The sequence below is a fragment of the Bubalus kerabau genome, chromosome 19 (assembly GCF_029407905.1).
Source record: "Bubalus kerabau isolate K-KA32 ecotype Philippines breed swamp buffalo chromosome 19, PCC_UOA_SB_1v2, whole genome shotgun sequence".
In the NCBI taxonomy this organism is placed as follows: domain Eukaryota; kingdom Metazoa; phylum Chordata; class Mammalia; order Artiodactyla; family Bovidae; genus Bubalus; species Bubalus kerabau.
The window spans coordinates 70,390,882-70,414,314 of NC_073642.1; the positions used below are offsets into that span (position 1 = coordinate 70,390,882).

Consider the following 23,433-nt stretch of genomic DNA (forward strand, 5'->3'; position numbering starts at 1 on the left):
GACCAAGACTCAGTGATCAGGACCAGGACTCAGTGATCAGGACCAAGACTCAGTGATCAGGACCAGGACTCAGTGATCAGGACCAGGGCCCAGTGATCAGGACCAGGGCTCAGTTATCAGGACCAGGACCCAGTGATCAGGACCAACACCCAGTGATCAGGACCAGGGCTCAGTGATCAGGACCAGGGCCCAGTGACCAGGACCAGGGCCCAGTGATCAGGACCAACACCCAGTGATCAGGACCAGGGCTCAGTGATCAGGACCAACACCCAGTGATCAGGATCAGGGCTCAGTGACCAGGACCAGGGCTTAGTGATCAGGACCAGGACCCAGTGATCAGGACCAAGACTCAAAGATCAGGACCAGGACTCAGTATCAGGACCAGGGCTCAGTGATCAGGACCAAGACTCAATGATCAGGACCAGGACTCAGTGATCAGGACCAGGGCTCAGTGATCAGGACCAAGACTCAGTGATCAGGACCAGGACTCAGTGATCAGGACCAGGGCTCAGTGATCAGGACCAGGGCCCAGTGATCAGGACCAGGGCCCAGTGATCAGGACCAGGGCTCAGTGATCAGGACCAGGGCTCAGATACCAGGACCAGGACTCAGTGACCAGGACCAGGGCCCAGTGATCAGGACCAGGGCCCAGTGACCAGGACCAGGGCCCAGTGATCAGGACCAACACCCAGTGATCAGGCCCAGGGCTCAGTGATCAGGATCAGGGCTCAGTGATCAGGACCAGGGCCCAGTGATCAGGACCAGGGCCCAGTGACCAGGACCAGGGCTTAGTGATCAGGACCAGGACTCAGAATCAGAACCAAGACTCAGTGATCAGGACCAGGACTCAGTGATCAGAACCAGGGCCCAGTGATCAGGACCAGGGCTCAGTGATCAGGACCAGGGCTCAGATATCAGGACCAGGACTCAGTGACCAGGACCAGGGCCCAGTGATTAGGACCAGGACCCAGTGATCAGGACCAAGACTCAAAGATCAGGACCAGGACTCAGTATCAGGACCAGGGCTCAGTGATCAGGACCAAGACTCAATGATCAGGACCAGGACTCAGTGATCAGGCCCAGGGCTCAGTGATCAGGACCAACACCCAGTGATCAGGCCCAGGGCCCAGTGATCAGGACCAGGACCCAGTGATCAGGACCAGGGCCCAGTGACCAGGACCAGGGCTTAGTGATCAGGACCAGGACTCAGAATCAGAACCAAGACTCAGTGATCAGGACCAGGACTCAGTGATCAGGACCAGGGCCCAGTGATCAGGACCAAAATTCAATGATCAGGACCAGGACTCAGTGATCAGGCCCAGGGCTCAGTGATCAGGACCAGGGCCCAGTGATCAGGACCAAAACTCAATGATCAGGACCAGGACTCAGTGATCAGGACCAGGACTCAGTGATCAGGACCAGGACTCAGAATCAGAACCAAGACTCAGTGATCTGGACCAGGACCCAGTGATCAGGACCAGGGCTCAGTGATCAGGGCCAGGGCTCAGTGATCAGGACCAGGGCCCAGTATCAGGACCAGGGCTCAGTGATCAGGACCAGGACCCAGTGATCAGGACCAGGGCCCAGTGATCAGGACCAGGGCTCAGTGATCAGGACCAGGGCTCAGTGATCAGGGTCAGGGCTCAGTGATCAGGACCAGGACTCAGTGATCAGGATCAAGGCTCAGTGATCAGGACCAGGGCTCAATGATCAGGACCAGGGCTCAGTGATCAGGGTCAGGGCCCAGGGATCAGGACCAGGGCCCAGTAATCAGGACCAGGGCCTAGTGATCAGGACCACGACTCAGTGTTCAGGGCCAAGAACTTGAATTCAGTTATTGTAGAGCTTTTACTTTATACTCTGTTTGATGAAGCATAGCTCTAGTCTTTGCCTAATATTTGGGGGGCAGAATCAGCTCATGATCCATCCATGCATCTGAGACCCTCCTTCATCCATGAGGCAGGCATTTGTGTCTCCAGAGCCTCTGCCCCTCTTCTTCCCTTCCCCTCATTCAGAGTCTGAAAACTTCTGCCTTTGGGATAATTTATTGCACCAGAAAGGAAGGCCTTTGTGGGTGGGCCTGTGACTTCTGACTGGGACTGATGTCTGTTATCCAGCTGGGCTCTCTGGAGGCTCCTCAAGTTTCTTCCTGCCAACACAAGAGGGGTCAGGGCCTGGTGGGTTCCCGAGGTGGGCAGGGTCCTTGCCAATGCCCTGTGGCCGAGTCCAGGGATGGCCTGCCCTGGAGGGGCACACAGGGCCTGCCCCCGGCCTGCACAAGCCCCTAGTGTCTGTGCAGGCACCATCCCCCTCTGAGGCCAGACAGTCAAGCTCTGGTAAGGCTGGGCACTCCCGCCCCTCAGCCCACAGCTCTGCCTCCTTGCCCACCTGCCCGGCTGGCTCCTGCTCAGTACTGGGGGACCTCCCGGCTGTCCGGTGTGGTCCGGATGCTCGTCACGGTCAGTGCTGTGCTGTAGAAGAGGCTCAGCAGGAAGAGGGTGAGCAGGGTGACGGTCGTGGGCCACAGGCTGGCCTCTGGGCTGTCCTCTGGGCTGTCCTCCTCGGGGCTGCTCTGCATCAGGTCCAGCACCAGCCAGGGCTGAGGTTCTGTAAGACACAGAGGCTTTGCCAGGCCTGGGCCTGTGCAGGTGGGGCCAGGCCAGCGCCCTCCCCTGCCCTGAGTCTCAGGAGGGTGCACTAACAGCCAGTGCCCGGTCTCAGGACTGAGGCTGCAGATGCCCAGGGGAGGGGCCAGAACCCTGCAGCTCTGAAGACACCTGCAGAACTCCCACCTCTGGGGTCTCAGGACACCTTAGGGAGAGACGTGGCAGGGCAGGAGGGTGGGCACAGCTCTGCTGCCCCAAGGAGAGTTAAAGACCACGGTCTCCTGACTCCCAGCCCTGCCTGCTTCCTCAGCAAGCCCTTGTTCTTGGGCCTTCTTGGCCTGGGCCCTGGGGGGGCCAGAGAAGACCAGCCACACCCGCTTGCAGGGTGCTCCAGCTGGGGACATGGGTCTTGGTCTGTTGCTCGGTGTGTCGAGGGCTGGGTGGACAAGACCAAGGGGCTCTGTTGCTCTCCCGGGACACAAGGAAGGCCCAGGTGAAGCCCCAGCTTGGGTCCCAGGCCCAGGCCTTGCCTGTTAGGTGGGATCTGGACCTGCTTGTCATAGCTGACCATCCAGTCATCCATCCAGTCATCCGTCCACCTCTGCATCCATCCACTATCTGCCCACCCATTCACCTGTTGACTCACTCACCCTCCCACCTGTCCATCTGTCTATCTACCCACCCAACCTCCATACATCCAGCTGTCTGTCTATCCATTTGTCCATCTGTTCACCCATCTATCTGTCTGACCATTCACTCATCCACCCACCTCTTGGTCCATTTGTCCATCCATCCATCCTCCTGTCCACCTGTATGTCCACCCTTCCATCCGTTACATGTTCTCTTTGTGCTGTCTGCTGGCTCTACCCTCATCTACTGACCCTTCCTCCTTCCCGTCTCTCTAGAAAGCTCCTCCTGTGGTCAGGTCCTGGCTCTAGGCAGCTGGTCCACCTTCTCTGGGGCAGCACTTCCCCATTGCTTCATCCATTACCCTTGGGGACTGACTCTTGAGAGGGGGGCAATGGCCAGCATTGGCAGGGGTCTCCAGCCCACCTTGGCCCTGGGAGAAGAGAGAGGCAGCCAGAAGGCCATGTCCCCTGGGGGGGCCCAGAAGGTGTCTAGACAAGAGCAGGGGCCCAGCTGCCCCCTTGTGGGGCCCTGAAGCAGGTGCCCCAGAGCAGTCATGGCCTGTCCTCCTGGGCTCCGTCTCCCCAGGCTTCCCGCCTGCCCAGAGCTCTGAGCAGAAGCTATCGAGGGTCCCTGGGTGGAGGTGCTCTCTTCTGACCCCTCCCTCTGCCCACCATACTGTCCATGGTGTGGGCCACACTTGGGCTCAGGAAGGGATGGGAGACTTGAATCTGGAGGCCAAGCAGGGAGCAGGTGCTGGGCTTCTGCAATGGGTCCCTGAGCTGTGCCCAGCTGGACACACAGGGGGCCTGAGGCCAGGAGGGGCCTGGGGCAGTGGAGCTGGGCCTGGGGAACTTCTGGGCGCTTGGGCGGGGACTCCCCTAGCCTTCCTAGAGCTGGGTCTGGGCTGCCAACTTCCTGCACCTGCAGGGCTCAGGCGTGCACGTGTGCGTGTGTGTGCACGCGTGTGAGAGAGAGAACATGTGCATACATGAGAGCCTGTGTGCGTGTGTGCGCGCACCCCTGAGTACACGTGCAGAGCAGTGGGGTGTGGGGTGGGGAGAGCCGTGCCTGGGGCTGGGGTGGCCCCTTTCTGTTCCGTCAGGGGTTCTCCTGTGCAGAGGGTGGCGCAGGGCCCCTGGTGTCCAGCCCTCTCTGAGCCTCTCCTCCTCTAGCCCCGTCCTGGGCGGGCTCTGGCTCCCCGCTCTGACTGGCTCGTGCCTGCCGGCTGCCCCTAGAGGCAGCTTCCTGAACTACAAGTGACCGAGTCACCCCTTCCCCACCTCGGGGACTTTCGTGGGGCCACTGCTTCCAGTGCCCACCAGGCTGTGTCTGCTTCTCACGGTCAGCCCTAGCTCAGCCCTCACTGCTGTGCTCACACCCATGTGTGTGCGCACGTGCACACACACACCCATGTGTGTGCGCACGCGCGTGCACACACACACACACACACACACGTGCACAGCCGTGAAGGCATGTCCAGCGCCAGGCTGAAGGGACGCCGAGGCCTGGAGAGGGTTGGCGCTGTGGCTTTCTTCGTGGGACCTGCCCCCTCCCAGTGTGCGCAGACCCCGAGGAGGAGTACGGACAGACAGGCGGCCACAGGGAAGCGCGGAGCTGCTTCAGGCGAGCACAGAGTTTATTCAAGAGCTGGGGGTGGGGCACTCAGTAGCAGACCCCATCCACCTCTGACATGACCACGGACACATTCACGTGGGTGGGTTTACCCGCCAGGCGGTCGATGGTCTTCTGGGTGAAGGCCAGGGGCAGGGCCTCGTGGCCCACCATGCAGGAGAAGTTGTCCCCCTGCTTCCAGACCTCGGCATCCACGCGTAGCACGCTGGTCACGGCGAAGGTGGCGACGCTCTGGCCAGCCTCAGGCAGGGGGCCCCAGGTCAGATACTTCTCGCGGGGCAGCTCTTGATTGCCCTGCAGCCAGCGCACCAGCACCTCCTTGGGGCTGAATCCCCGCACCAGGCACGTCAGCGTCACCAGCTCGTTGAGGGCCAGCTCCTCCGACGGCGGCGGCAGCAGGTGGACCTGAGGCCGGAATGTGTTCCCTGCAGGGCAGAGAGTGGGTCAGGGGTCGCACAGGGAGGAGAGCACCCCTGTCCCCTGGGCTTCCTGTTCCCTGGGCTTCCCGTGCCTCAGTCTCCTTCTGTGAGGAGTGGGCAGGGCTGGAGAGGGAGGGGCAGGCTTGGGAGGGTGCCTTGTGTGTGGAGTGCCCAGCTGCCCACGCACGGTGGTCCAGACCCACCTATGTCTTTCTTGATGGTGGCGGTCAGTGAGCTCTTGGACTCAGGGTGGGTGGCAGAGCAGGAGAAAGTCTGTCCGCTGTTCCAGGGATTGGCACAGCCCGGCAGGACGCTGGACACGCTGTAGCAGCCGCAGGAGTCACGCTTGGGCGACCCCTGGACGGCGGTCTTCCCACCTGTCGGGTTCCAGGTGAAGCTGGCGCCCTCGGCGCTTTTCAGGCCACTCAGTGTGCATGTGAGGCTGGCGTTGGAGCCCAGGAGCAGATCCTCGAGGGCTGGTGGCTGCACGGACAGGCTGGGCTCGCAGTTCGACACGCAACACGGACATAGGTCTGAAAGAGAGACGGGGCAGGTCAGTGGGCCCTCTGCCCCCCTCCCCTGGCCTCCAGCACCAGCCCGGGCCCCTCATGGCACCCCCACTGGGGGCTCAACCCCCTCTTGTCTGAGTAGAGTGCCCACAGGAAAATGGTCCACGCTGGGTCGGGGTGGGAGGATGGGGCCTCACCCCAGCCTGCTTTCTGACCTTTTTTGCAGGGCACGGCCACGGTCGTGCTGGCTTTGGAGAGGTGCTGCACTTGGCAGGTCACGGACTGGTCTTTTGGGCACAGGCTGGCCGGCAAGGTCAGCTGGCTGCTCATGGTGTACAGGCTCCCGGCCAGCACGGCGGGGAAGTTCCTGATGGACACGTTGTCGCCATTCTGGTTCCAGGTCACACTCAGGGGTGTCGATGGGAAGAAGCCCTGGACCAGGCAGCCGACGACCACCTGCCCGGCTGGGTCGTCGTTCCCAAGGTTCAGCGGGAAGATGCTGGGGCTGGTTTCACTCTCTGAAACACAGGGTGCGCTGTAAGACAGCAGCCCTCTGCTGACCGGACCCCTGACGGCCCCGCGGACACAGGGCGGTGCCCACCTTTCCTTTACACAGAGGGTGAGTGCCTGGCCCAAGGTCGCTCAGCTTGTACGAGGCGCCCCTGGGGTCAGCAGTGCCCACCTGAGTCCAGGCGAGCCATTTCTGAGCATGCCCCTCAGGGCTCTGAGCATGGGGACCACACATGCTCTTCAGACGGGGCCTCTGGGTCAGTCCACTCCCGGGTGGGGGTCCTGGCTGACACAGGGCTCTCTCACTGACCAGCTGAGGCTGTGGGCACTGTAGGAGCCTCAGCTGTCCTCTGTGTGGTGGGCCCAGCTTGCCCTCCCCCAGGGTGTGGGGGATGGTGAGAAGTAGAGAGCGGGCTAAACAGAGACAGCAGCCTGGGCTCGAAGCTGAGTCTGTGGGGGCTTAGTTTGGCTGTCCTGGGGCTCCGGTGGGGAGGGGGAAGCCTGCCTTCTGTGTCCCCTCCCACTGCCTGGGTGATGTCTCAGTCACACTCCCCCCCTGCCCCCGCCCCGACGAAGCCCCCCACCCATTCTCCTAAACCAGCATTTGTCTTCCGTGGACTACAAGGGTTTTGAGGCTGGAAGCCCAGTAACAAATCAGTCCTTCAGGGCTGCCCCCTGGATGGCCCCTACAGAGGGCGTGGGCTACACCTGTGTTTTCACAGGCCCCTTCCTGTCAACAGGTGAAGGCAGAGGGCAGAGCAGAGGTGCACCCTGGGGCTGCGTGGCCCTTGTGTGCCCCCAGGAAACACGGGGTGCTATCTGGCTGGACAGCAGGGCTCTGGGAGCGATCCCTGCTCAACCCACGCCTCCAGATCAACTCGGGCACTAGCCCAGTCAGCCACATTCAACCCAGCCCAGCCCAGCCTAGATTAGTCCATTTTAACCCAGCTCAACCCAACTCGGCCCAGGTCAACACAGTTAAAACCATTTCAACCCAGTTCAGCCCAGCTCAGTACAGCCCAGTTAATCTCAGCTCAGCCAAGAAGAGCCCAGTTTAGACCAACTGAGAGGGGAACAGGCAGGAGGGCTAGGAGTCTCCAGAGGAAATAGGCCGCAAGGGTCAGGCATTTTTTCTCTCTCTTAAGCGGCAGGAGGAAACAGACTACAAGCGTCAGATTTTTCCCTTCTCTGTACAAATTTAAAAGGAGGTTTCTTTCAAAATTCTGTGTTGCCATGACGACACCTGGTTCCACCTGAACTTAACTTTTCTCAAACCTTGAGCTAACTAAAGCATTTTTCTTATGGAAAAGTTTTTCTTAAGCTGTGCTAATGAACTATGTATTTACTCTAGACTCTGCCTTTCTTCAAGTCAGTTCCACCCAAGACTCAGAACCAACTTGACAAACCAGTATATTTTACCCATGCAAATATTATCTTAAGCTATGTTAATGAAACCGTGTATTTGCTTGGAAACCTGCCTTTCTTTAAGATTGATGTCAATCGTTTTATGGCCTGGGATGACTCGCTTTGTGTCAACATTATCTCAAAATGCATGCTGTGGGTGAGGGGCCTGGTGCCAGTCTCTGAGTTTTGAGACATTTCCTTTCTCTAATTAACAGCCTCCTGATAGGCATATAACTTATTCCTAAAGACTAGCAGGGGAGCCCTCTTTCTGCCCCCTTCTGATGTCTATGTCAGAAGCTGTCTCTATCTCTTTCATACTTTAATAAATCTTTATCACACAAAAGCTCTGAGAGATCAAGCCTTGTCACTGGCCCTGGATTGAATTCCTCTACTCTGGAGGCCAAGAATTCCAGCATCATTCATGGCTCAGCAACAACCTTTCAAGCTCAGTCTAGTTCAGCCCAGTTCAGCCTAGTTCAGCTCAGCTTACCTACCTCAGCCCAGTTCAGCCCAGCTCAGTCCAATTCAGCCCAGTTCAGCCCAGCTCACCCAGCTCAGGCCAGCTCAACCCTGCTCAGCCCAACCTAGGCCAGTTCAACCCAGTTCAGCCCATTTCAGCTCAGTTCACCCAGCTCAGCCCAGTTTATCCCAGCTCAGCCCAGCCTAGCCTAGCTTAGCCCAGTTCAGCCTAGTTCAGCTCAGCTCACATATCTCAGCCCAGTTCAGCCCAGCTCATGCAACTCAGGCCAGCTCAACCTTGCTCAGCCAGCCTAGGCCAGTTCAACCCATTTCAGCCCAGTTCAGCTCAGTTCACCCAGCTCAGCCCAGCTCAGCTCATCTCAGCCAAGCTCATCTCATCTCAGCCCAGTTCAGCCCAGCTCAGCCCAGTTCAGCCCAGCCTAGCCCAGCTTAGCCCAGTTCAGCCTAGTTCAGCTCAGCTCACCTATCTCAGCCCAGTTCAGCTCAGTTCACCCAACCTAGCCCAGCTCAGCTCTGTTCAGCCTAGCTCAGCTCAGCTCACCTAGCTCAGCCCACTTCACCTAGCTCAGCCCAGTTCAGCCCAGCTCAGTCCATTTTAGCTTAATTGAACCCAGCTCAGCCTAGTTCAGCTCAGCTCTATCCAGTTCAGCTCAGCTTGCCTAGACCAGCCCAGTTCAGCCCAGTTCAGGCCAGTTCAACCCTGCTCAGCCCAGCCTAGGCCAGTTCAACCCAGTTCAGCCCATTTCAGCCCAGTTCACCTCAGTTCACCAAGCTCAGCCCAGCTCAGCTCATCTCAGCCCAGTTTAGCTCAGCTCATCTCAGCCTGGTTCAGCCCAGCTCAGCCCAGCTCACCTAGCTCAGCCCAGCTCAGTCCATTTTAGCCTAATTGAACCCAGCTCAGCCTAGTTCAGGTCAGCTACCCAGTTCACCTCAGCTTGCCTAGCCCAGCCCAGTTCAGTCCGGTTCAGCACAGTCCAGCCCAGTTCACCCAGCTGACCTAGCTCAGGCCAGCTCAACCCTGCTCAGCCCAGCCTAGGTCAGTTCAGCCCATTTCAGCCCAGTTCAGCTCAGTTCACGCAGCTCAGCCCAGCTCAGCTCATCTAAGCCTGGTTCAGCCCAGCTCAGCCTAGCCTAGCCCAGTTCAGCCCAGTTCAGCTCAGCCCAGGTCACCTAGCTCAGCCCAGTTCAGTCCAGCTCAGTCCACTTTAATCTAATTGAACCCAGCTCAGCCTAGTTCAGGTCAGCGCTACCCAGTTCACCTCAGCTTGCCTAGCCCAGCCCAGTTCAGTCTGGTTCAGCTCAGTCCAGCCCAGTTCACCCAGCTGACCTAGCTCAGGCCATCTCAACCCTGCTCAGCCCAGCCTAGGTCAGTTCAGCCCATTTCAGCCCAGTTCAGCTCAGTTCACGCAGCTCAGCCCAGCTCAGCTCATCTAAGCCTGGTTCAGCCCAGCTCAGCCTAGCCTAGCCCAGCTCAGCCCAGTTCAGCTCAGCCCAGCTCACCTAGCTCAGCCCAGTTCAGCCCAGCTCAGTCCACTTTAATCTAATTGAACCCAGCTCAGCCTAGTTCAGGTCAGCGCTACCCAGTTCACCTCAGCTTGCCTAGCCCAGCCCAGTTCAGTCTGGTTCAGCTCAGTCCAGCCCAGTTCACCCAGCTGACCTAGCTCAGGCCATCTCAACCCTGCTCAGCCCAGCTTAGGCCAGTTCAGCCCAGTTCAGCTCAGTTCACCCAGCTCAGCCCAGTTCAGCTCAGCTTGTCTAGCCCAGTCCAGTTCAGTCCGGTTCCACCCAGTTCATCCCAGCTCACCCAACTCAGGCCAGCTCAACCCTGCTCAACCCAGCCTAGGCTAGTTCAGCCCAGTTCAGCCCATTTCAGCCCAGTTCACCCATCTCAGCCCAGCTTAGCCCTGCTCAGCCCAGTTCAGCCCAGCTCAGTCCATTTTAGCCTAATTGAGCCCAGCTCAGCCCAGCTCACCCAACTCAGCCCAGTTCATCCCAGGCTAGCCCAATTCAGCACAGTTCAGCCCAATTCAGCCTAGTTCAGTTCAGCTCACTTAGCTCAGCCCAGTTCAGCCCAGCTCAGTCCATTTTAGCCTAATTGAGCCCAGCTCAGCCCAGTTCAGCTCAGCTCACCCAACTCAGCCCAGTTCATCTCAGGCTAGCCCAACTCAGCCCAGTTCAGCCCAGTTCAGCCTAGTTCAGTTCTGCTCACCTAGCTCAGCCCAGTTCAGCCCAGTTCAGCCTAGTTCAGTTCCACTCACCTAGCTCAGCCCAGTTCAGCCTAGTTCAGTTCAGCTCACCTAGCTCAGCCCAGTGCAGCCCAGCTCAGTCCATTTTAGCCTAATTAAGCTCAGCTCGCCTAGCCCAGTCCAGTTCAGCCCAGCTTTACCCAGTTCAGCTCAGCTCGCCTAGCCCAGCCCAGTTCAGGCCAGTCCAGCTCTCAGCTCCCAGCTCAGCCCAGCCTGCTGTGTATAGCATCCTGCTCTGTGTCTGGTGGGTGGCAGTCTGCCTTTCTTTTTGGAGCCTGGCCTCTGTCCTCCCACCCCAGGAGGCCATAGTATGCCCAACTACAGAGGAGGCGACCCTCAACAGCTTCTGGGACCCACCTGCTCGTGGCTGCCCAAGGGTCCAGTGTAGCTGGGCGTGGCCCTTGCCTTCTGGCCATGTGGCCCCGCCCTGCAGGTCCCTCTGCTCGCCTGCCCCAGGGGCGCCGGAGTGGGTGGAGGCCTAGGCCTTGTCCAGGCCCTCCTGATGGCTTTGTAGTCTCAGCTGACCCTGCCCTGCTCTGGGCCATTTGGGCTGTTGGTGAGGCTGATGCTGTGGGGGGCAGGCTGGGATCGGCTGCGTGACCCCATAGATGGGGTCACTCACCCACTTCCTGTCCCGCCAGTTGCGGCCGCTTGCCTTCACGTCATGTCTGGTCTGTGGTCTGGCTGTGGTGGGGCCAGGTGTGTGTGGCCTGGACTGTGGGACCCCCAGGAACTTGACCCTGGCCTGAGACCTTGTGGGTGCAGAGGCAGGTGCCGTGGGTGGGGGGTCGTGGCCCCAGGGGGCTGTCCATAGGATGTGCTGGGGGCCGAGGTGAAAAGAAGCTGAGGTCACAGCGGAAGAAGCAGAGGCCACAGTAGCCAGAGTCAGGGGCCACAGTAGACAGAGAGTCAGAGGCCTAGGATCACTGAGGGAGACATGGTCCCAGAGTGGCGAAGAAGTGAGGCTGGAGGGAGAGGAGGCCGCACGGGTCAGCAGAGGCTGGAGCCCTGAGGCACAGGCACTTCAGGGTGGCCCCAGCGAGCAGGCCTCCTAGACCGTCAGGGTGCAGGGTGGCTTGTGGGGGTGGGGCCTCTCCAGCCTGGCCACAACCCTTCCTCTTCTTCCAGGAGTGGTGGGGTCCTCGACTGGAGCTGGAGATGGGGTGTGGGGGTCACCCTTGTCTGGAGTCTGGAGTCCTGTGTGGTGGGGGTGGCTGATCTCCTGCCCCTGCTGCCTCCGCCCTATTTCCTGCCCAGGATTCTCCCACCAACTGCCCTTCCAGCTGCCCAGGTGCTTGGCCTCCCTGGTGATCCTCAGGAGGTGACCCCTGCCTGGGCACACAACGGGGCTGAGGGGCTTGGTTTGCATCTGTGTTCATATAAAATTTATTTGTTTATTTTTACTTTTGGCTGTGCTGGGTCTTTGGTTGTGATGCGCGGGCTTTCTCTGGTTGCAGGCAGCAGGCGCTGCTCTGACTGCGGTGTGCAGGCTCTCGCTGCCGCGGCCTCTCTCATGTGGAGCGCGGGCTCTGGGGTGAGCTCAGCAGGCGCAGCTTGTGGGCTCTAGAGCCCAGTAGTTGTGGCTTACGGGCTGAGTTGCTCTGCGGCAGGTGGGATCTTCCTGGACCAGGGATCGAACTGGTGTCCCCTGCATTGCAAGGTGAATTTTAACCACTGGGCCACCAGGGAAGCCCTGTTCCTTCATTTCTTCACACACAGAAGGTTCTGGAGCAATACAGGGACCAAAAATCCCCTCCTGGCAAGAATACTATTGTGGGGAGAGTGGCTGGCAGGTGGAGATGTTGGGCCTCAGGGGGAGACTGGCTTTTCCCTGGGGCAGGGGTGGGGCCGGGAGGGTGGGAGGAGATGGATGGAGGAAAGGGAGCCCAGGGCGGCATGCCAGGTGGGCACATACACCCTGGCTTGGCTTAAGGACCTCTGGGGTCTATCATGAACCCTGGGTCACCCATAGCGCCACCCACAAGGGACATTTCCTCCCAGGCTGCCGGCTGGCCTTTGGTCCACTCCATGCCCACTGTATCAGTGGTGTCTGCATCACAGATGGCTGGCTCCGAGAATCCTTCTTCTTGCCTGCCCTCGAGTGCCCAGGGCTCTGTGCCTTCTGGGGGTCCTGTGTCCCTCATGTCCTCTGGTGCTGTCCCTGAGAGAGCTGGAGGAACGGGACTCAGGATGTGTGGTCACATGTGGCCTGGCGGGCATGCAGGAAACAGAGGAAGGTGGTGGGTGTTTTGGGGGCCACCCTATCCAGCATCCTGTGCCCCTATACAGACAACACTACCCTACCAAGGTCACAGATGGGCATGGAGCTTTGGGCAGAAAGAAGAGCTTGGATTTGAGATGGATGGACATGGGGTCTATAGGACTGAGAGCCCGCAGAGTTTGGGGGAAGGGTCTGAGCCCTACTGGGCACTGTTGGTAAGATTCACTGAGCACCTTCGGGAGTCAGGGACTTGTTCAATGTGGGTCCAGGCTGGAGAGGACAGAGCTAGGACTGGACGAGTCCTCCTGGGCTTCTTCAGAAGCAGGAGGGGCCTCAGCATGGCTACGGCCTGCTGGCTGGCAGTGAGGGTCCTGGGGCCAGGCCAAAGATCTCACTGCAGGACTCAAAACAGCAGAAATTCAATCTCATGCTTTAGAGCCAGAGGGAGACTTGGGCTTGGTCCCTGGGTTTGGAAGAGCCCCTGGAGAAGGAAAAGGTTACCCACTCTAGTATTCTGGCCTGGAGAATTCCATGGACTGTATAATCCATGGGGTCACAAAGAGTTGGACACGATTGAGTGACTTTCACTTGGAGCCAGATGCCTAAGATCAAGGTGTGGGCAGGGCCATGCTCTTCCCTGCCTTCCTACCTCCTCCAGCTTCTGACTGCCCAGGCATCCCAGGCATCGCCCTGATCTCTGCCTCTGTCCTCATATGACCTCCGACCCCGAGTCTGACCTCCCCTCCTCTGTCCCTTGTAAGGACTCTTGTCATTAGATTTAGGGCCCACCTGGACAATCTCATTCTAAAATCCTTTAATCGTATCTGCAAAGACTGAATAAGGTCACACTCATGGGTTCCAGGGCTTAGGATGTGGACATAACTTCTGGGGGGCACCATTCAATGGTGGGTTAATGGAGAAGGAAGAGGAGGAGGGACAAAGGGGACCCTGAGAAGCTGGCATCTTGCTGCTGGGAGGGCACGTGCAGCAGGGTCACTGGTTCAGAACCCAGCTGGCTGGCATAACCCTTCCTCTTGTCCTTCTCTGCGGCCCTGCTCTTGGCCGAGCACTCACCATCCAGCCCCACTAGAGGGGTTGCCTGCCACTGTCCTCAGGGAGACAGCAGGGAGAGGTCCTGAAGCAGGAGCTTATTTCCCTGCCCTGGAATTGGACCTGCATAGCCTGGATGAAATCCCAGAGTCCTAGCTGCTAGAGTACCAGAGGCTGGAGACTAGAAAGAAGGATCACCTGGCTCTTGCCTCATTTGAAAACACGAATGTTCCAAGGAGGCAAACACTGTAAATACAGGTGTGACGTTTATGATTAGAGACACAGCACAACATGTGGAAAGCACACAGAGAAGAGGTTTATTTATTCAAGACAGAGCAAGGCAGAGATACTGGCCTGGAAAGAAAGGGTGTGGGCATCCTCCCTAATGGGGAGGAGTGCAGTGAAGAGGTTGCTAACTCATGTATATGTTGACTCGTGTGTGTGTTGACCCATGTCTATGTTGACTCATGTCTGTGTTGACTCACGTGTATGTTGACTCACATGTAAGTAGACTCACATGTATGCTGACTTGTGTATGTAGACTCACACGTACATAGACTCATGTGTATGTTGACTCATGTGTATGTTGACTCATGTGTATGTTGACTCATGTGTATGTAGACTCATGTACGTTGACTCGTGTGTGTTGGATCATGTGTATGTAGACTCACGTGTATGTAGACTCACATGTATATTGACTCGTGTATGTAGATTCATGTGTATGTAGACTCCTGTGTACATAGACTCGTGTACATTGACTCATGTGTGTGTAGACTCATGTGTATGTTGACTCATGTGTGTTAACTCCTGTGTATGTTGACTCATGTGTGTGTAGACTCATGTGTGTGTTGACTCGTGTGTTAACTCCTGTGTATGTTGACTCATGTGTATGTAGACTCATGTGTATTGATTCATGTGTACATAGACTCATCTGTACATTGACCCATGTGTACATAGACTCATGTGTGTGTTAACTCCTGTGTATGTTGACTCATGTGTGTGTAGACTCATGTGTGTGTTGACTCATGTGTGTTAACTCCTGTGTATGTTGACTCATGTGCATGTAGACTCATGTATGTTGATTCATGTGTACGTAGACCCATCTGTACATTGACCCATGTGTACGTAGACTCATGTGTGTGTAGACTCATGTGTGTGTTGACTCATGTCTATGGGGCAGTTCTTCTGGGTTTTGTTCTCCTCTGGCCGATTACCTCACCTCTTTTCCCACACTTGACCTGTCCTCAGGCCCTCCCCATATGCATATGCATTTTTCTACTGAGAAAGATTCTAGCACAGGCTCACTGGAGGTTTGACCACACTTATTATGGGTTACACCCTCCCTTTGTGACCCCGGAGGAGCCTTCCTTCACAGGTGCAGTTGGGGAGGATTCCCTGACCTGAGGAGTGGTAGATAGGGTCCTCTTGTCTCTACCTGAGCAGAGCTCAGCTCCTGTCTCTAGTTTTGCCTTGGAGTTTCAGGGAATCACTTACTGCACTTGGCAAACTCCACCTGCTCAGCCCAGGGCCCTCTGTCTCCTACCTCAGCCCTTTCCCTCCTGACTCTGGGAAGATGTGTGTGGTCTGTGTGTGATGACGCCCAACTCACAGGGCTGAGCCCTTGTGGTCCTCATTCTGGGGTCCCCAGTGGGTCTCATGGTCTGGGGTGCAAGTCAGAGAGAGAAGACACCCCACTGTGCCCTCAGGAGCCCCAGCTCAGGGGACAGGGAGGAGGGTGCCTGGCCCCGGCTTGAGAGCACCATGCGGTGGGGTCTGGTCTCAGGCCTGGTTGCCTGAGACTGTACAGGTCTGCGCGAGTGTGTCGTGTTGACCTGTGAGGGTGGAGCATTGCAGGGCCGTGGCCGTGGCCTTGTATGAGGCTCTCTCCTGGTCTCATGTTCTATTTGGATCAGACTCTTGGTGTCTCTGGACAACCTCAGAGTTGCCCAACCCTCAATCTACCTGGGTGGTCTAGGTAGTCTACCCTCGATCCCTGCAGGCTGCTTGGTCCATGTTGGCATCCATGGGGTGTGGTCTCCTAGCATGGATGGTGGCTCTCAGAAGGGTCTTCACCATGAATGGTCTCTCCTGTCAGCGCTGACCATGACTGACCCCCCAGGGTTTGCCTGCTGGGAGTGGGGCTGTTGTTTGACCTCCGTGTGGGGAAGGGCACACGCTCCGTGTGTGAGTCTGGGCTGGAGGCCATGGAGCAGGTGTGGTGGAGGCTGAGACAGGGTCTCTGTGGGCATCGAAGGATGCTTGAATCAGGCCTGGCTGGATAATTGGGTGCTCAGGACCCAGAGCTGTCTTCTGCCTGCTTCCCTCTGCTCCTTGTCCACTTCCTTGGGTGGAGGTACCTCCCACTTCCATGGGACCACAGGTACCTCCCCTAAAGTATGTTCATGGGATTTTTTACTTTAATGAACTTTACTTGGAAAGTTAGGAGAGAGAGGTCAGACAAGGCCACAGTGTGTGTGGGGGGAGCGTTTGAGGTGGGCCTGGGCTGAGTGGGGAGGGGGTTAGGGTGGGCCGCTGGGCTGAGTGGGGAGGGGGTTGGGGTGGGCCGCTGGGCTGAGTGGGCTGCAGTACAGGCCCTGTGGAGAGAGAGGTCAGACAAGGCCGCAGTGGGGGGGTTTGGGATGGGCTGCTGGACTGAATGGGGTGTTTGGGGTGGGCCTGGGCTGAGCCAGCTGCGGGGCAGGCCCTGTGGTAATCCCCCTGTTCTGTGGGACCTGCCTCCCACTCTGGAGGCCCTGCCTGCAGTCCTGAAAACCCTCACAGCTCTCCCCAGAAGGGCTTCCCTGCCCCCTTATTCTTCAGGCCCAAGGTCTGGGGGTGGACAGCAGGGAGGGTGGACATGGGAACAGGGCAGGGGGTGGGGGGCAGGGCTCTTGGACCTGGGGCAAGGAGGCAGGATGGAGGCTGGGGAGGGAGCTCTTGGCTTGGTTGGGCTAGACTCAGATGCTGGTTGGGCTGGACTGGGGCTCTTGAGTCTTGGTGGGCTCTGGACTCTGAGCATGGGGTGGGCTGTGAGCTCTAGGCCCTCCTTGTGTTTTGGGGGCGGTTCTGTTAGTCAGGACATGGCCCCCACCCCAGGGGCCTGGGAGGAGCCTAGGGTGGTCAGTGTCCACGCCCAGCCCAGGTCTCTGGAGGGGACAGATGCTCTCCTGGGGCTTTTCCCTAAGTAGGGTGGGTGTGGGGCTGTGAATGGTGGGCCTCCTTGTTGTCTTTGACCTTGAGGCTGAGCCGGACTGTCTGGACACCTGCGTGCTGGTTGTTGAGCCCCTCAGTGGTTGTCTGCTCCTTCCTCCTTCCCAGGGCAGCTTGGCAGCCGCAGGGATGCTCAGACACCAGGAAGCAGTGGGCGCTGCGTGACGTTGGTGTAGTCTTGGGAGCCCTGGGGCTGCCCCTGGAGGACGGCAGCCAGGACCCACTTCACCTGGGGGAAGGCACGTGTGAGGCGGGTTCTGAGCCCAGCTGGGGCTCCCCCTCTCAGGGCGCCCCGCCCAGAAGTGGGGCATCCGTGCCCACCTTGCAGAGGCTGACGGCGGCGCCATAGCTCATACTGAGCAGGAAGAGCACGATGAAGACAAGGAGGCTGGTCCAGGTCTCCTCCAGCTCCTCACTCTCAGCTTCCTCTGCACACAGGTCCTCGAGGGCCAGCTCTGTGGGCACAGGGTGGTCAGCCCCCTGGCCTGGGGTCAAGGTGGGGAGGACAGGCCTGGCCACCCTTAGGGAGTGGAGGGAGCTGGGCCTGGTGCCCTGGTCCTGGGTGGCCCCTGCTTCTGGCCCCTCCAGCCGGCCCTGGCCACGGGGACAGGAGGCCCCTGAGCCGGCAGGCAGCTGTGTGGGGGACTCCGGGCCCCTGCCTTCTGTCGTCCATCCTTCTACCCCCAGGTGGTTGGTGTTTTGTCTCCCACCATTTTGCACAGCTTTTCTGGGGACTGCTGGTTCACTTGCACTCAACTCTGTGGGCTCCTCACCTCTGTCCCACCCTGACTCCCTGCTCCATGGCAGGTGGTGGTCCCACAGCCTGGGGAGTGCCCTCTTCCGTGAACTGCATAGCCCGTGGCCTCCTAGCCCAGCCCCCTGGGTCCCATTTCTGCTCAGCTTCACTCTGGTCAGCCTGGGGGCCCCTCGAAAAGCACGGGGCTGGGCCTCCCTGCCTGGAGCCCTCAGGAGAAGCCTGGACCCGGACGGCCCCTGGAGTCAACAGATCATCACAAGGGGCGCCTGAAGGCTGTGCCCAGACATGTGGACCTTGCCCAACCTGTGGGAATCCAGAGCTGCCCCCAGCCCTCTGCCCCTCCCGTCCTGGGGCTGGGCCTCTCCTCTCCCAGCACAGCCTCCACTCTGGGCGCCTTTCAGGGTGTGGGTTGTGCAGGTGGTGCTTTCTGTGTGCGTGTGGTGGTGCCTGTGTGCTGTCCACATACATGTCTGTGTGATTGTGTCCATGTCTGTGTGCACTCAGGTGTGTGTCCATGTGTGTCTGTCCACGTGTCTGTGTGTCCATGTGTGTCAGTGTGTGTATCCGTGTGTGTTCCCATGTGTCTGTGCATCCAACTGGTCATCTGTGGGGTGCAACTGACAGAGAAGGGTTGGCCTGGGGAGGCTGGGGCCACCGCAGGAAACCACGTGGGGCAAGGGAGGGTCCAGGGTCCAGGGTGTGACCTGGGTGAGAGGGTGCGGCCTGGGTAAGAAGGTGTGAGGATGTGGCCTGGGTGAGAGGGTGTCAGGGTGTGGCCTGGGTAAGAGGGTGAGAAGGTGTGGCCTGGCTGAGAGGGTGTGGCCTGGGTAAGAGGGTGAGAGGGTATGGCCTGGCTGAGAGGGTGTGAGGGTGTGTTCTGGGTGAGAGGGTGGGCCTCTTGTGAGTGTGTGGGATGCTGCTTGTGGCTGGCAGTGGATGGGTGTGGAGCCTTGGCACCAGTGGACATGGTGGCCTGAGGGTGCTTGAGAGTGATGGGTGTGTCCCAGACCGATTCAGAGTGGAGTGAGGCTAAGCAGCAAGATGGGGCACTGGGCACTGAGCCCGGCCCAGCAGGGCCGCTTGGGTAGGGGGAGTTCAGCGGTGGAGGCCAGAGGAGCAGACCCCACACTAGCCCACGTGCACAGCTGGTCTGTTTGTGCCTCGGAGGTGACAGTGGAGGGACCCGCATGCTGGCGCCTGTATGTGGGTCTAACTTGACCCGTTTCTCTATCTGGAGGGCCTCTGTGTGAGCAGCTGGACTTGGGAGCTTGGGGGCTTATCTGTGTCCAGAGGGGCTGGCAGGAGCCTCTGGTGGAGGCCCCCACCCAGGGGTCTGAGACCCCCAGAAAAGGCTGAGGTCTCTGTGGTCCCTCCCCTAAGACCACCCTCTGGCTCTTAGAACTTGCTGAGTCGGCAGAATTCATAGTGGGGTAGGGGGAGGGCCTCGACATGGAGAGGGATGCTGGACAGAGCCCTGCCTCAGCCCTGTCTACCTGCCAAGCCTTCCCTTCTTCTGTGCCGGGACATCCCCCCCACCACCCTGACCCACAGCCCACGAGCCCCAAGAACAGGCATGCCCAGGGCTCTGAGCAGGCACCAGAGTGTTTATTGACAGTGGACAGAAGGTCCCACTGGCCCCTCTCCTGCCCCTGGAGAGGGGCGGGTGGGAGGCCGGGCATTATTTACCGCTGTTAATGAACACCGATTTCTCCAGGGTCCTAGTCCTGGGCAGTGCCTCGTGGATCACTTGGCAGGTGAACTCATCGCCCCTCTTCCAGTTGGCCTTAGGGACCGCCAGGCGGCTGTAGGCGAAGAAGGCTGGGGTGTTGTTGTCGGCCCTGTGGGGCTGTGTGGTGGTGTGCTGGTCTGCCCGCATCAGTTCCTTGTTATGCAGCCACCGCACAAAGATGTCCCTGGGGAAGAATTTCTGGATCATGCAGGTGAGGGTGAGCTCCTCCTCATTCTCCAGCTCCTTTCCGTCTGGCAAGAACACGTAGGCCTTGGGGGCCAGACGCTTGCCTGCAGACAGGTGTGTGGTTAGTCAGGCTTCTCTCAGGAGGCCCGCCTACCTCCCCTCAGCCTGCCGCTCACCAACATCCTTGGAGATGGATCGCTGGATGTCCGTGGGCAGGTCGCTGTGGCTCACTTTGCAGTAGTAGGTCTCGCCTTCTACCCAGTCAGTGACGTCCACCGGCAGGGTGGACGTGACGGTGACCGTCCCGTTGAACTGACGCTTGATCTCAGGGGGGCCTGCGTGCACAGGCTTCCCGTTTGCCCTCGACCAGGTCAGGCTCAAGTTCTTCTCGTTGGCCAGGTCCACAACCAGGCAGGTGATCTTGGGTGACTTGTTAACGTACAGCTCGAGGGGGGTGGGTGGGCTCAGGTAGGCGCTCACGCCGCGGGGCTCGGACTCGGCTGTGTGCGAGAGGGGCCCGTGTGAGGTTGGCCGCCCTCCTCCCTGAGCCCCTGGTGTCTGAGTGTTGGTGTAGGTGAGGGCTGTACCTGTGCACCTGTGGGCGTGGCTTTCGAAGTTGAAGCCGTAATAGTTGACCTGGCAGGTGTAGGTTTTCTCGGACACCCACTGGCCCTGTGTGATGTTGACTTCACTGTAGGTGGAAGTCAGATTGCCCTCCTGTATCTCGGGGCCGGATCGTGCATACAGCTCTTCGGACTTGAGCCCATCCACCAGCCAGGTGACCTTGATTTTGCCTGGGGTGTAGCCGGAGATCCGGCACAGGAGGTGGATGGTGGTTTGGGTGTCGCCATTGGGGTTGCAGGAGGAGTAGAAGAGCTTCACTGAGGGGTCACTGAAGTTCTTGGTGCACTCTGGGGGCAGAGGTGGCAGGCATGGGGCTGGTCTCCTGGAGACCCCAAGCCTCTCCTCCCTGTTCCTCCAGCCTGGCTGGCCCGCCCCCTACTCCCAGCTACCCCAGCCCTGGCTCACCAGTGCTGACGGTCTTATTCAAGTTGGAGTTGGTCTCAGCGTGTAAAACTCTGCAGGTGAACTGCTTGGACTGCTCGCCCGAGATGGTCAGCTGGCTGGTGGTAGTGTAGAGACTGGAGCTCGACATTTGGATGCTAGGGAAGGTCAGGGTGCTCCCGTCCAGGGGCACTGTGTCCCAGGTCACAGTCACTGACCCTGGGAAGTAGTCCTTGACCAGGCAGCCCAGCCTCACACGGGCTTCTTCTGTGCAACAGAGCCTCAAGGGGTAGATGGATGGAGGCTGGATGGAGGCTGTGGGGACAGGACCAGGGTCAGCGCTGGTCTCAGGACTGTCACCCATATGTGCCAGGCTGACTGCTCACCTGGGGTGGGCTGTGGAGCTGAGGTGGGGTGGTCTGGCTCAGGGAACACTGGGACTCTGCTCCAGCCTTGAGGGATAGATGGCTTCTTCTGGGTCCTTTTCTCACCTCCTGACCCCTCCAGGGACCCCTTCAGCGAGCAGCTGTGCTCCACCTCCTGACCTCTCCAGCGACCAGTTCTGCTCCACCTTCTGACCCCTCACCGGACCCCTCCAGCGAGCAGCTGTTCTCCACCTCCTGACCCCTCCAGGGACCCTTCCAGCGAGCAGCTGTGCTCCACCTCCTGACCCCTCCAGGGACCCCTCCAGCGAGCAGCTGTTCTCCACCTCCTGACCCCTCCAGCTAGCAGCTGTGCTCCACCTCCTGACCCCTCCAGGGACCAGTTCTGCTCCACCTCCTGACCCCTCACCGGACCCCTCCAGCGAGCAGCTGTTCTCCACCTCCTGACCTCTCCAGGGACCCTTCCAGCAAGCAGCTGTGCTCCACCTCCTGACCCCTCCAGGGACCCTTCCAGCGAGCAGCTGTGCTCCACCTCCTGACCCCTCCAGGGACCAGTTCTGCTCCACCTCCTGACCCCTCCAGGGACCCCTCCAGTGAGCAGCTGTTCTCCACCTCCTGACCCCTCCAGCGAGTAGCTGTGCTCCACCTCCTGACCCCTCCAGCGAGCAGCTGTGCTCCACCTCCTGAACCCTCCAGGGACCCTTCCAGCAAGCAGCTGTGCTCCACCTTCTGATCCCTCCAGGGACCCCTCCAGCGAGCAGCTGTGCTCCACCTCCTGACCCCTCCAGGGACCCTTCCAGCGAGCAGCTGTGCTCCACCTCCTGACCCCCCCAGGGACCCTTCCAGCGAGCAGCTGTGTTCCACCTCCTGAACCACCAGGAACCCCACCAGTGAGCAGTGACAGTCACTGCCCCTGGCCTGAGTGCCTGGACACAGGACGCTTGAATGGAGGTGCCAACCCACGTCCTGGAGGTGGGTGCTCAGAGCCCATGACCCCTGTCAGTGCCTGGGGACCAGAGAGACCTCCAGGAGATACCAGGATGTTCTTCTGTCCCTACTCAGACCCCCGTTGGAGATCAGGGACTCTGAGAACCCCAGCAACCATGAGTCTGTCCCCTCTACCAACCCATATCCTTGGCCTGGGTCAGAGACCCCCAGGAATTACCAGGCTGCTTCCCCACTCCCAACCCTAACTCAGACCCCCCTGGGGATCCAAAAGCCCCCACTTCCCAGAAATCACCCCAGGCCTTGTGGGCATCCTGTGGGTGGATCCACCTTCTGCCTTCTGGGCTCTGCTCCCTGTGGCCAGTGGATTAGCCCTTCAGGTCCCTGAGCTGTTCCATCATGGCTGCCCCTCCACCCCATTCTTCCCCTGAACAGCCCAGGCCCCCTGGTTCTCTGCCTGTGGACCCCTAGGGAATTCCAACTACAGCCCCATCGAGAGAGGATTAAGACCCCTCAAGGCCTTCCTCAGCCCCCTCTGCAGCACGCCCCCAGGCTCAGCCCAGTTCATTCAGCTCAGCCTATTCAGCTCTGTTCAGCCCAGTTCAGCCCAATTCAACCCTGTTCATCCCAGTTCAGCCCAGCTTAACTCAGTCAAGTTCAGCCCTGTTCAGGCCATTTCAGCCCAGCTCGACACTGTTCAGCCCAGCTCAGCTCAGCTCAACTCAACTCAACCAAGCCCAGCTCAGCCATGTTCACCCCAGCTCAGCCCTGTTCATCCCAGTTCAGCCCTGTTCAGCTCAGTTCAGCTCAGATAAGCCCAACTCAGTCTAGTTCAGCCCAGCTAAGCCCAGTTCAACTCAGTTCAGCCCAACTCAGCCCTATTCAGCCCAGTTCAGCCCAGATAAGCCCGACTTAGCCCAGTTCAGTTCAGCTCAGCCCAGCTTAGCCAAGTTCAGCCCAGCTCAACCCAGCTAAGCTCAGTTCAGCCCAGCTCAACTCAGTCAAGCCGAGTGCAACTCAACCAAGCCCAGCTCAGCACAGTTCAGTCCAGTTCAGTCAGTTTAGACCAGCGCAGCTCAGGCCAGCTCATCCCAGCTCAGTCTGTTCAGCTTGGCTCAGCCTAGTTCATCCTTCCTCAGCCTTATTCAGCCCTGTTCATCCCAGCTCAGCTCTATTCAGCTCAGCTCAACCCAGTTCAACCCAGCTCAGCCCAGTTTAGCTCAGCTCAGCCCAGCCCAGTTCAGCCCAGCTCAGCCCGGTTCAGCCCTGCTCAGCCTAGTTCAGCCCTATTCAAGCAAGTTCAACCCAGTTCAGCCCAGCTCAACCCTTTTTAGCCCAGCTCAGCCCGGTTCAGCCCTATTCAAGCCAGTTCAACCCAGTTCAGCCCAGCTCAACCCTTTTTAGCCCAGCTAAACCCGGTTCAGTCCCGCTCAGCCTAGTTCAGCTCTGTTCAAGCCAGTTCAATCCAGTTCAGCCCAGCTCAGCCCTGTTCAGCCCAGCTCAACCCTTTT

The 23,433-nt window shown here is 59.0% G+C and overlaps 1 long non-coding RNA gene and 2 gene segments (V, D, J or C); 1 reads left to right on the forward strand and 2 right to left on the reverse strand.

Moving 5' to 3' along the window:
* Window positions 1-1,126: 1,126 nt before the first annotated feature.
* On the reverse strand, window positions 1,127-6,561 carry LOC129634195 (immunoglobulin heavy constant alpha 2-like). The segment is given in 6 exon segments: window positions 1,127-2,149; window positions 2,389-2,607; window positions 4,961-5,293; window positions 5,491-5,820; window positions 6,012-6,314; window positions 6,479-6,561. Coding segments are annotated over 5 exon segments (1,185 nt in total).
* A 3,747-nt stretch (window positions 6,562-10,308) lies between these two features.
* On the forward strand, window positions 10,309-23,158 carry LOC129634196 (uncharacterized). Its single transcript, XR_008705469.1, has 3 exons — window positions 10,309-10,680; window positions 20,287-20,367; window positions 21,102-23,158. It is a non-coding gene; the product is annotated as an uncharacterized LOC129634196 (long non-coding RNA).
* Window positions 19,259-21,029, reverse strand: LOC129634194 (immunoglobulin heavy constant epsilon-like). The segment is given in 4 exon segments: window positions 19,259-19,693; window positions 19,766-20,089; window positions 20,177-20,500; window positions 20,619-21,029. Coding segments are annotated over 4 exon segments (1,329 nt in total).
* Window positions 23,159-23,433: the final 275 nt, after the last annotated feature.